At 41.7% G+C, this 12,949-nt stretch overlaps 1 protein-coding gene across 3 annotated transcripts in view; it reads left to right on the forward strand.

The window, feature by feature from the left end:
- The first annotated feature begins 523 nt into the window (after positions 1-523).
- The window catches only part of CYP39A1 (cytochrome P450 family 39 subfamily A member 1), a 38,211-nt gene continuing 25,785 nt past the window's right edge, over positions 524-12,949 (forward strand). For all 3 annotated transcript variants that reach the window (XR_014786012.1, XM_084821770.1, XM_084821783.1), the window contains exons 1-4: positions 524-780; positions 6,751-6,886; positions 8,278-8,452; positions 11,261-11,410. Coding sequence is in view for 2 of the 3 variants with exons in the window: in XM_084821770.1 (XP_084677896.1) it covers positions 601-780; positions 6,751-6,886; positions 8,278-8,452; positions 11,261-11,410 (641 nt within the window). In the remaining variant the exon portion in view is untranslated. The remainder of the gene's footprint in view (positions 781-6,750; positions 6,887-8,277; positions 8,453-11,260; positions 11,411-12,949) is intronic.

The raw sequence follows: 12,949 nt of genomic DNA on the forward strand, positions 1-12,949 counted from the left end.
CTAACCACTAGGCTACACTGGCTGTCTAACCACTACACCATACTGCTGTTATGAAACTCATGAAAAAGAGACAGTATAATGGAAAGTTCTTTCTGAAGCAGCTACACTTGTACAAATGTAGCATAAGTGATAGCAAAAAATATTTTGCTATCAAAAATGCCAAGGAAAATGGACTGCAATGTTTGAAGACTGGACATAAGGCAAATATAGCTTGTGAATGTCTTGTATTTCTACCATACATGCACAGTTAAGCTATGGTCTGTTTTCATTATTTTGAACAGAATAGCTCACAGTTTCTGAAAATGGCAGTATTGATGGCTTGCAGTGAATGACACAATAGCCACTTTCTGGACAAGGAAAATTTTTAAAATCTGGCTGTAAGTAGATCTTTCCAGACAGAACAAAAGTCCATTTTTGAGAACAAAAATCCTTCAGGTCCTCCCAAGGGCAGGCTTGACTATGACATTTGACTGTGGTTTTGTCATAGCATCCACAAGGAGGCAGCATTGTGAAAAAGAGACTTTTTATATTGCACTTAAGTTACTTGGAGCAACAGTGGCAGCCAGCGTCAGAAAAGCAGCAAGTTTTGAAGGAAACAAGATGGACGTAGCTGTTGCTCTACTGTTAACAGTGGTCATAGGGTTTGTTGTCACGTTGGTTTTGTTTCAGTCCAGAAACTATAACGAACCACCTTGCATCTGCGGCTGGATCCCTTGGCTAGGAGCAGCTTTCCAATTTGGGAGAGCTCCCCTGGAGTTCATAGAGCAAGCCAGACTCAAGGTAATAATTGTGAGGGACAGTCGAAAGGGAGGGAGTGTAAAGGATGAAAAGGACTGAGCTAAATAAAAGAAGCCTCTTGCATTAGCCAGGTCCAATACGTTTTGTATTAAGATCACTGTCAAGGTATTAATTATACAATATTAATTACTTTGATACAAGAACATACTGAGAGAAAAGTGCTGAAACTTTTATTTGTTTGCATGGACAATGCATACTGCTTTCCTTCTATGGGTTATATCATCATGGCAATGTACTCTGAGTTCATTAAAAGCATGCCTAATTTTGGAGGAGATTTTCCATAAACCAACACATCACTGAATGTGTAACAAAAGCAATTGCCACAACCGTATCAAAGAGCTAATTCTGAGTAGCCATTTCTTCATATTTCATCAGAACAGACTTCTGATTACCATAATTACTGAATTGCTTACTTAAAAAAAAAAAAAAGGAATGAACTGCTTCAGGTAATCTCTTTTGCTTGGTTTTCACTAAGCAATACATGAAATTGCAATGAAAATGTACATGTAGGAAGGAGCACAGTTTTTCAATTTATGATTTATGTTATAACCTGTGCAGGGAAACTGAATTTCTTCCCTTATGTGCACCATTTCTGCTTAAAATTAGTTGGAAAAATTATGTTTTCATGCTGTGAATATATGTAGTTGCAAAGTGACATGCTAGTTACAATACAATTTTCTTGTCCTGGTTTAAACTCCATTGAAAAATAACTGCATCACAAGGAACAAATCGAGAACGTAGCTGTTGAGTGCTTTCCCATGCAATGTAAATTATGCACTGGTAGAAATCTTCAAGCTGCAGTTTCAGAGCATCGCCAGTTGCCTCACTGGAACTATTCTGAAGTAAGGGACTTGAAAATTGCCCACTGTTAGGATTTGTGTACATATAGCTTAACTCCTTTTAATATAAAACCTTATAACTTCAGAGAGGGTATACATTATCACCAGTAAGACTGCTTTGATTTACTGCCTCAGTATATGCTTAAAAAACTTGGATTTTAAGAGATGTCAAGTGCACTATGCCATGTTCCAAGAGGATATGAATTGCATTCTAATTTATATACAAAAGATAAAATGTTTTTGATAGAACCTAAAGTTGCATATTAATGCTGGAATGTGGGTCATGTCCACAAAGATTCAACAAAAGGGTTATTTTGCCCATTTAAGAATGAGTGCTTCTAATTGTACTTTCCTTTAGTATCTTAGCAACTAAAAAGTTTAGCGCACTGTTCCAGAGCAGCTTGGCAACATGGCAATAACTCTTATAGAAGAAAAGAAGCTGGTCATTGTAGCTACAGTTAATTAAATAAGAATTATAGGAGGGGTTTTAAAAATATGAGATGAGTATTTTCAAAGCAGTATATTTTCAAATATGTGGTTTGTATAATTTGCACGTTTTACCATTTTATTGTAAAGTAGTCAACATTTTTTTAAAAGCAGTATTCTTCAGAGATTTTACATCAGCCTTCCCCAACCTGGTGCCCTCCAGATACGTGGCCATGCTGGCTGGACATGATGGGAGTTGTAGTCTGGCACATTTGGAGAAGACTAGGTTGGGGAAGGCTGCTTTATGTAATATTTCCTGTTTCCCATCTTCAGCCTTGAGTGCCGATACTTGTGTAACCAAAAGGCACCACCCATGCGCAAGACTCTGCATGCTCAGGCCAACACATTGGGGTTTTTTTTTAATTGTTTTGAAAAATCCCCAAATTAGGCATATATCCAGGCAAGAAAAATTAGGAGGAAGGGAGACAGAAAACAGAGAGTGAAATGGGTGGGAGGAGGCAAGGAAGGATAAAGTGCACAGAGAAGTAAGAGGTTTCTGTATTGTGCAAAACACTTTTAATTAAAGCAATGTGGGAATAACAGAGTGTGCACACACCCCACTGAGGGTTGTTGCTGCTGTTACTTGTCTTATTTGTGGTAAGGCTTATTTGTCAGCCTTACCAATTTACTTACTAGCTTTTCATGGCCATACAATATTCATAATGTTTTCTATCAGTCTATTTCTGCATATCCCCCTTCCAGGCCTACCCTGCATATCCCTTCCCTAAATAGTGCCACAGAGGGAGCCAACATAAGCTGCCCCTTTTCTGCAGGATCTTGTGTGGGCCTACTCAAGAGTAAATACAGCGGTTCAATGTGATTTGCTCCCAGATAAGTGTCAAAAATAGCTATCTAATAGATTTCCCCCTCCTTAACTTACATTGAAAAAAATTCAAAGCACACAAGGAAAATTTCCCCATGTGACCCCGAGATTTGCAGTTTAAAAAATAGTTTTAAGAACCCCTCAAAACACATCTCGATGAGGACTGAGCATGCTCAGCAGCCACGGAATATTGACAGTTAGAAAAGAGAAACAGAAAATGGAGAGGGGGAATAGGAGTATCCTGGTGTGGCTGGCTGGAATCCTGAACAGAAGTACTCCATACCACAACATTTTGTTGCATGGCCCCACTTGTGAGAATCCTAAGAATCAACTTTGGAATTTTGGAGGGAAATATGTTGATATAGGCTAATGTGCATTAGAAAAGCCAGCTTGAAAAATCAGACTTTCCAGTAGTAGGGTCTGACAGATGCATATTCATGTCTCCTTCGTTTAAGATAATTTTCTTTGGAATCTGATGAGAGATTCTGCCTGCCAGTGATGGCTTTATTACTCAGGGTCTGGTTGACCTGAGGAGTCATGAACCCAAGTGACCAGGACTCTGACACAGAGGAGGAGGAGCCAATTAGCTCAGGAGGCTCAGATGCTCAAGCCATGGAAGTTATAAACCCAGGCTCAGGCCTCACCACCAATCTGGACCTGGAACCTGTCAGCCAGATACCCCTGACCTCAGACTCCCAGAGGCAACGCCCCCTTGAGCCACACACTTCTCATAGATGTGTCGTCACTATACCAGGGCCCCTATGCTCCCCAGTGCCTGCTTGCCAACAGAGGCAACACACAAAGCAGGAGTTGACTGGGAGGCAACAGGGTGCTAGGCTGCAAGCCAGAGGACTCCCCCTCTTAAGTCTTTCCATTATTCAGGAGTAGGGCCCAACCTGGGAGTGGTAATCTGATCCAAGAGGGATACATGGCCTCAGTTGAAATCTAGATTTTGTCAGAGCAAGTTGTCTGCGTGGCGTTATCTGAGGTCCTAGAACTCCAGCCTGATGTTTACTATTTGACTAAGCCACTCTCAGATGTCCATGATGTTCTGTGGATTCACACTTGGAGTCAGAACATGACATCTTATTTATTTGTTACACTATATGGCATGGGTCAGGAACCATTTTCAGCCCAAAGGCCAAATTCCAATCTGGGAAAGGTCTGTGGGAATGGCCAGATGTGAAGTGGGTGTGGCAAAAGGCAGAATGGGCAGGGTAAAAATTTTATTCTTACCAATTTTAAGCTTACTTGGGAGAAAGCAGGTCAAGCCTCTGCATGTGTACTCGGAAAGAAGCAGGACTGAATCACTTAGCAGCACTGTCAAATAGCCCAAATATCAAGCTTTTCCATGTCTACTTAGAAGTAAGCAGGACTGAATTACTCAGCAGCTTCCTTCCCAGGCCCTGCTCCCCTCTCCCATCAGGGAAAAGCTCTTTTCTCCAGTCAGCAACTGATCAGAGATAAGTGTTCCCTGTTGAGCACTGAGAAATGGAGTGTTTTTCAGTGCTCAGCAGACAGAAGCTCTTCTTTCCAAGAAAAGGAGCTTTTCCTTGCTGGGAGAGAGGGCAGGACCTGGGGAAGAAGCTGGTGTGTCAGGTGGGGAATCCATGTGGGCCAGAGGTTTCCCATGTCTAATATGTGGGAATGCCCTCCTCAGCTAAATCACAAAGATCAAAGATGTCTGCAAATTCCTCTGGTTCTAAATCAGAATCACTGCAAGGCACTTCCACTGCAAATTGGCCTTCAAGCTGTGCTGGCTCCTCCAGGCTTGACTTCTCTATTTTATGGAGTAAGAGTTCATTCTTAGATCAGGAGAAGCCTCCTTTGACTTGAATGCTTCTGGATCCTGGTACTCAGCTGACAGTAATATGTTAGTAGGTATATTCTCTAAGTTAATACACCTCTGACCAAACCAAAATGAACAAAACACCACAGAACTGATTGAAATATGTATTTTCTACAATGCAATCTTTTGCATCCCAAGTGTCCATGGAAGAGAAATTATCGCTTATACCAAAATGTAACAAAAAAGGAGAAATTGCAAATAGCTTGGATGACCTTTTCCCCTTGCAGCTAAACATATATTATTCTAGATTCTATGGAAAGCTGAGCAAGAGACTAGAAAACTAAATCTGGAAACCTCTGGAAAACTAAATCCTTTTGGAGGGTTTAACATCTTAGGGTCCAGCTAGACATGGAAGCTCCATGTTTAGAGCGCCCAACATCTTTTCCTTGTTCAAAAAGCAGCCCACAGTGCATGGGGAGGGGGGGGCTAGCTCTTTGCCCCACACCAGTTTAATCTCCCTGCAAGAGGACATCTTATTGACAAGCTCTTAAGTTTGTCAGTTTCCCTCTCTGTGGCTAATAGGAGGTTGAGAGGGGGTATTTGAATTGGGGGCATGAAGGTAGATTCTGTGAGGAAAGGTATGTTTCCAGGGTATGAAACAGGGTATGTTTAGCCTGAAGAAAAGAAGACCGGGGCGGTGGGGTGGGGAATATGATAGCACTCTTAAAATACTTGAAGCATTGTCACATAGAAATGTGCTGTCTGTTGCCCCAGAGGGCAGGACTGGATTGAATGGCCTTAAAACTATCCGTTTGATAGTTACCTAGATGGTGAGCTCACCCTTGCTGGAGGTCTTCAAGCAGAGGCTGGACAGCCATCTGTTGGGGATGCTCTAACTATGGATTTCCTGCATTGAACAAGGGGTAGCCCTATAAGTTTGCCTATAATTCTATAGCCCCCTTCATAAGAAATGCTTACAGCATGAGCGGGGCTGCACCAACTACTCCTGCACTTGAGGCTGCACACACTGGCTTGCCCCTCCTCCTAGTGTTAGTATTTTCAGTGTAAGCAGATATGCAGCAAGGAACCCTATGCACAGACAGCCGTACACCAGAAGGCTTCCACACAATCTAGAAATCTGATCAGACAAGGATCCCAGATTGCACAGATGCACTTGTGTGTAAAGCAGTATGCATGCAGGCTTCCTCACTGCAGTTGTTATTCTGAACATGCAGATGCCAAGGGGTGGAGCACACCAGTGTGTATGGTGTTGGAGGCAAGACCCCAGTGTGACCCCAGTCCCAGTTCACACATTGATTCAAAACATGACCATTGCTTGTAATGAGGGTTATAATGTTATGATTCTATTATGAACTGCAGGCTTACTCTCACCACATTTCCCCCTTGACATCCAGCCTGAAAGAAGAATTTTAATTAACTTGAAAGCTTGTTTACTTTTTGGAAACTTCAGCTGAACCTTATAGAAGTGTTACACCACTGTAACGTTTTAATTTTTTCTTTAAAATGGTGTACTGGTTAGCTTAGAATGCCAGATCTTAGTTAAGCACACCAAATCTTAGATTTTAAGTTTTTAAAGACAAATTATTGGTCTTGATGGTTATGGAACAACCCCATATGAGACCCCAGATCTTTTTTTTCTTACCAGAGTTCATTAAGGAGGGAAAGACACTATAGCTGCACAGTGTCTTTTGATTGGTAGCGCTAGGAGCCCTCTGTCTGGAGGCACCCTTAGAATTAGACCACAGGTTGGGTTCACCCAAAATGGTTGAGCAAATATGTGTATCTTGCCACATATTTCAGTCTGAAAAAGATCATAATTAAAATTACTTTTGTATGCCAGATTGCTTGATGAGGTTCAAATGGACAACTTCACCATGTCAGAACTGCCCTAGGGATGCATGTCCAGTGAAAATCATGCTCATTTTGTTACATTCATTTTGCATTAAAGTGTAGCTGTATTGAAACTACTTGCATTTTTACACTATATGTTGCAGTATGGACCAGTATTCACTGTGTATGTGCTGGGAAAACGGTATACATTTGTTACTGACGAAGAAGGATTTCAGGCATTTTGTACATCTAAAGATACAGATTTTGAGCAGGCAGTACAACAATCTGTCCAGCATGCAGGTAGATAAATTATATTTAATTTCAGTGGAAAGATGTTTGTTTTTCTATCACAGTAGACTAAGGGCTAGAACAGATGTGATGTGGGAGATCTTAAGATGCTTTAATTTTTATGTTTAAGCACCTTTGGGGGCTCCAGTTGTGATTGGAACAATGGTGTTGGGGGAAGAAGTGTTCAACTAACACACACACACATTTAACATTTAATTTAAATGTTTCCACATTTAAATTAACCTCCCTGTTGCTGTTAGCCTTAAAGCAGCTATTACCCTTAACAGAGATAGTACAGGCACTACATGGCTTCCTGTTTTTCTGCTGAAAAGCAGCTTCATGGGGGTAATTTAGATGGGTAAATCAGTGTGGAAAGAAGGGTTCATCACCCTTCCCCCATCACCACTACTCTATAAAAATCAGTGCTCTGCATAACTGCTTTAAAGTAAAAATAAAATAAACATGTTAGATAATCTGCTCACAGGCCTTCCAAGTCATGTCTGTTTCAGTCCAAACATTCTATATTGTTGGACATTAGACAGTGAGAACTGCATTCAAATCCTTGTTTAAACATGGAGGTTACTGGGTAAACTTGGGCTAGCTGACATTTTTCAGCCTAACATACTTCACAGGCTTAAGGGGAAGGGTTAACCCTACACGTGCCATCCTGAGCTCCTTGGAGATGTGGAAGGATACAAATTGTATTAATATGTTTTAAAAAAAAAACCCTGAAGCCCATTTCAATTATAATTGGACCAAATTTTAAATGTATCCAATCACAACTTTAAAAAATGTTTTCTTTATCATAGCAATTTTCTATTCGGTATATAAGAATCACATAATGAAGCAAAAACATATATTACATTGTAATAAAATAAAAATAAATGAACCATGCAGTCCAGTCACATCTTTTAGTAGTTTCTCCGCTCACAAATGGGGTGGAGAATTGTGAGAGGCCATTTGCGCACAGCTGTAATTTTTACTAGCCAGTTGGAGGTGTCCCCCCCCTTTCTTTAGCCCCCTGCGCACGCACGTGTATGAATTTAGTGTGGAGGGGGTAAGTGGCTTCGTAGGAAGGTATAATGCCCTTATTCACACTACACTGATGGAGCACTGTTGGTAATCTGGTACAAAGAACCAACAAAAGACTGCCATGTCCCTTGAACCATGTGGGAAATAGATGGCCTGTAGGTTTCCATTTTTTTTTCATAAACAGACTGGCCAAAGGCAGCAGAGATTAAAACAACGTCACCAGTATCCATCAACCAGTATTACATGTTTCTATCTCTGGACATTTTTTTACATCTAGAAACAAAACTGACCATGATGTTTGCAGATTCTAGGTAATTTAAGAGTGACGTTAAAGCTTATTCTGTTTCCTTTTTAAAATGTGTTTTTTTAAGTTTCAGTTCCTGAAGAAATCTTTTACAGGAATAGGAGTAGGCTTTATATCATGATGAAGGGAAGACTGTCTATCTCTAATCTACATCTGTTGTCTGGGAGTCTCTGTCAGGAATTACAGAAACACATGGAGGATTTAGGTCTTGAGGGAACAGAGATGCTTAGAGACCTCATAAGGTAGGTGATTTTACAAACCAGGTACAATAGCCATGCTTTTCATTAAACATAAATAAAGCTTTTGTATAAACCGTAAGTCATAGTTTCAAGGAGAATAAATACAAATTAAACATTGCAAGGGAAGGAGGGAGGGAACTTGAGGAGTAAGGACATTATAACCCCAACAGTGGCACCTCCTAAGGAAAGGGCATTCCAAATTACATTGTAGTAAAGAGTCCTACTAATATATTCCTTCTGACTAATTTGAAAGTATGGCTCTTCCAAAGAGCAAAGAAGCTGGTCTAATGCCCAGGATCATTCTAGAATTACTCACCTGGACAAGTCATTGCTATGTGGTGGAACTGGCCATTCAACAGTTAATCAGTACAAATTCCATATACCATAATATATATTTATACATTGGACCAATTTGACTATGTACTGATTCTTCTGCACAGATGCAAAATACAGTGGACTCCAAGGAATTCTGTCTAAATAATCTAAGATCATTTGCATTTTGTATTAGACTGACCCCTTTTGTCATGGAAAGGCACAATCTTTGGAGATACTAAACTTCATCATAAAGCAGAATGAAAAGGGTAGAGTTTTTTGGAAGATACAGAGTCTTACTAAGACATCTCTGTGGACCCATCCCACAACAGCAGCAAAGGATCTACTAGAACAGGAATGGGGAACCTTTAGCCTGTGGCCACCTCCACATACCCCACCCCCTTGGAGGCCAGTTGGGAGAGAAATCCCTGCTGATAGTGGGGATTCTGTGGCCCACTTGCCCTCCTAATTGGGAAGGGAAGCAGAACGCAGGGGAATCCCTGCTGTTATCTCCAGTTACTAAGCAGTGCTAACAGTGGGGAATCTTCTCCCTGCTAGAAAAGCATTTCCTCCATGCATGGAGAGGCAGGGAGAGATTAGTCCCTTTCTGTCTGTGCATGGAGGGGAAAAGCATTTTCCTCCATGCACAGACAGGCAAGAAACTCCCTCTCTATACAGAGGAAAAATAACATTTTCCTCCAGCACTTCTCTGCCTTACCTGCATGGAGTTAAAAGCAATGATGGAGGAAAATACAGGGAGACAGGGGCCCCATTTACATGGACACACTTTCTTAGGTGATTCCGTTTAAAACTGGTTTTTCATCATTTTGGATTTTCTCTTCCCATGGCACACGTTGGCAGCTAATGCAGTGTATGCCTGGGGAAAGACCACTGTTGCCGGGCAAACATCAGGAGAAACCACATTATTTCTTTTCTTCCCTCTCCCTCCCTCCCTCCAGCCTGCTAACGTTGACGCAGCCCGTTCCAAGCCCTGAAGTGCCATGACACACCTTAGAAATGGCACCCATACACAATCAACAGAATGTGCGGCTCCTGGTTGCTGCCACCCAGTCTAGGGCTCGCCAAGAGATCAGCCCCACACTGGGAAACGGCTGCCAGCCCAGCCCCGGCGTCATCCAGCCAAAACTCTCCAGACTGTGTAGATGTGTCGGGGGGGGGGGGGATTAGGGGATTGCTGGAAAAGGCAAAGTGATCTTCTCTCTCCCCACTTCTCAGCTGCCACCCCACCGATCACGAAATAGCTAAAATCAGCACAAAGGACCCATATTAAAATTCAGAAGATCATCACTGTTGTTCACTCTCGCCCTGTTCTTGGTGCCCAAACTCCATGGAAAGAGACACAAAATCTTCCTCTCTCTTTTGGAAACTGAGATAAGTGGCCAACAAGAGCCTGGTGGGGGTGGTTCCTTCTTTTCTTTTTTTTAAGTCATTAAACTTATGTGCAGGTTCTCAGCAGCAGATAAGCAGAGATTTAAAACAAAAGGCAAAGCAATTCCCAATCCTCCCCCCTCCCCTCGTGTTCTGAGTAACTGCAATTGGAGTCAGTGTGATTTACTTCTCAGCTAGTTGTTCCTTGAGGCCATTAATCTTACGCGAATATGCGTACCTCCACAGAAGGGGAGATTTAAAAAAAAGGAAAGTCAGCAGCCTGCTGACTTTCTGGAGAGTAAGGCTCATTTGGGGAAAAACATAACACGCTTAGCAGAGGGTGAAGCCAATTCCTCTCCTCAGGTCCACCCATTGCTGATACAACTTTCCCTTCCTCCTTGCAGCTCTGCTCCCCCCAGCCACCACTGAAGCCAGTATCACAAGCTGAGGTCACAAAGACTCCCAAACTGCACTGAAGCCGGAGTAACAGGAAAATGCATCATAAAATGACTTTGCAAAAATGCGGTTTTCACTGCTTGAAAACCCAGGATTTATGCAGGTCGGGGGTTACATCATGTGTCATGCCGACGTGTGAGGCGCAGTAGCACCGGAATAAATGCCCCGTATAGATCCACCCAGGGAGCTCCTTGTTTCTCTCTGTATGGAGGAGAAATAGTTTTCCTCTGTGCAGAGACAGGCAGGGATCACTTCCTGTCTGTCTGTTCATGAAGAAAAATGCTTTTTCCTTCATGCGCAGTCTGGCAGGGAGCTCTCGGCACAAAGGGAAATGAAGAGAAATTGCGATATGATGTTAGGAGTGGGGCTTTGCAGAGGGCAAGAGGCTTTGAGGGAGGCTTTGAGAGATGGTGAGGCTGAGAGCAATCTGGCCCCCAGAGGCTAAACAGTTCCCCACGCCAGCTCTAGAAGGTATCTCACTACTTTTTACTTATTTTACTGGTTTATAGTTACTTTTTACTTTTACTGGTTTTGTGCAACAACTGACTAAAAAGATTCTAAAATATTCTAAGTAGATTCCGTTACAAAAAATTCTAAATAGATTCTGAAATTATTTTCCTTTTGTCTGTAACTATATTTTTTCTCCCGTCACAGGCATATCATGTTCCCAGCAGTAGTGAACATCCTGTTTGGAAAGGACATGTGTCTGACAACAAGGGATAATATCAAGGAGTTTGAAGAGCACTTTCAGAACTTTGATGACAACTTTGAATATGCCACCCAGCTTCCTGAATATTTTATGAAGTAAAGGAGTAATGTTTCTGTTTTACGGTATAATTGTATCCAGAAGATAATGTTTTAGCTTTGACTGTCCTCAGATTCCTGTTAATTATGTCTACAATATTACGTTTTTAACCCATAGACCACTTACAAAATACCATACTTTCAATTCAACTGGCATAATCCCATAGCTGTTAGATCTAGGACTGTACTTAGAATCATAGAATAGTAGGGTTGGAAGGGGCCTACAAGGCCATCGAATCCAACCCCCTGCTCAATGCAGGAATCCAACTTGTAGTAGGTAGTTGGTGTACCTAACCAATATACCCCAAATTCACATTTGATTTGCTGTGTCTGCACGGCAACAAACATTTCATCTTACATTCTGTGAAAAGGTGTGAGCAGAGAGTCAGCTTAGTGTGATGTGTTGAATTTGCTTAAATAGGATCAAATTAGGCTCAAAGTGGTCTTAACTATAATTGGAAACAGAAGCTGAGCACTTAAAAAAAATGCTGTCGTTTAGTGGGAGAATGAACAATTCTCACTTCAAGTAAAAAAGAGAGACTGGTGAGAAAGAAACTACGTTTGAGAGAGACTGAGAAGGGAATCTCAGTTCACTTGATCATAAACAAAATGGAAACTAAAAAACTGGGAACATGAAAGATTATGAGAGCACTAAACATATTGGTCAGGACTCAAAGGGTGGTGCAAAGAGCTTCTACACATCCATTAGGGCGTCTGAGCCCTGTCCCCTTCATACTACCCATCCATCCTGAAAAGTTGAGATTCAGAAGCCCCTCCAGAGCACCCTCCAGTGAAGGTCAGCAGACAGAACAGGTAACCTGGCCACCCTTAGTGCATATCTGGAAGTACTATCCAGAGCTCTGTGGATCCTGGGAATAATAAATACAATACACTGTAGAACCATATTGGAGGGAACATTAATTTTTCACAGTGCATTTAGAAGTTAGGAAGCATAGTCTGAGGGCACATGAAACAGCTACCTTGCTGAAGCTAAGCTGGTCTTGGTGTGGTCAGTGCCTAGGAACCCCATGTACACTACCTTCAGTTCCATCATGGAGGAAAGGTGGAATATAAGTGTAATAAAAATATCTATGTAGTAGGGATTTATACCCATATGGTGGGCATATCATTGGGCTTTCAAATAATGGTAAGATTATGTCAGCTTGGTTGACCTCAGTGCCAGATATTCACCATTCTCAACTCCAGATGGCCCTATGATCAATGATGCTCATATTCCTAAATGTATCCAAACTATGTCAAATTGAGACTGTAAAAACAATATTGAGCCTGGGACATTTTAGAAATAGCCCATGTTATACCATGGACAATATCTCTCCCTCCAAAGCTTTTCTCCCAGCCTTTCACCATATAGTGGCTTACCTTTGGGGCAGTAATTCCAGTGAAAGATTTTTTTTTCTAGGAGAAGCAACTTGGGGCATAATAAACAAAGTCTGCTGCATTGTTCCCATTACTGGCACCACCATGCTCAGAGTCTGCATAGCACTTTGTCCTGCAGCTCCTTGTGCCTTGAGCTGGCCC

Source organism: Heloderma suspectum, chromosome 1 (genome assembly GCF_057233095.1).
Source record: "Heloderma suspectum isolate Gila_16-S chromosome 1, 16-S_ref, whole genome shotgun sequence".
Lineage (NCBI taxonomy): Eukaryota > Metazoa > Chordata > Lepidosauria > Squamata > Helodermatidae > Heloderma > Heloderma suspectum.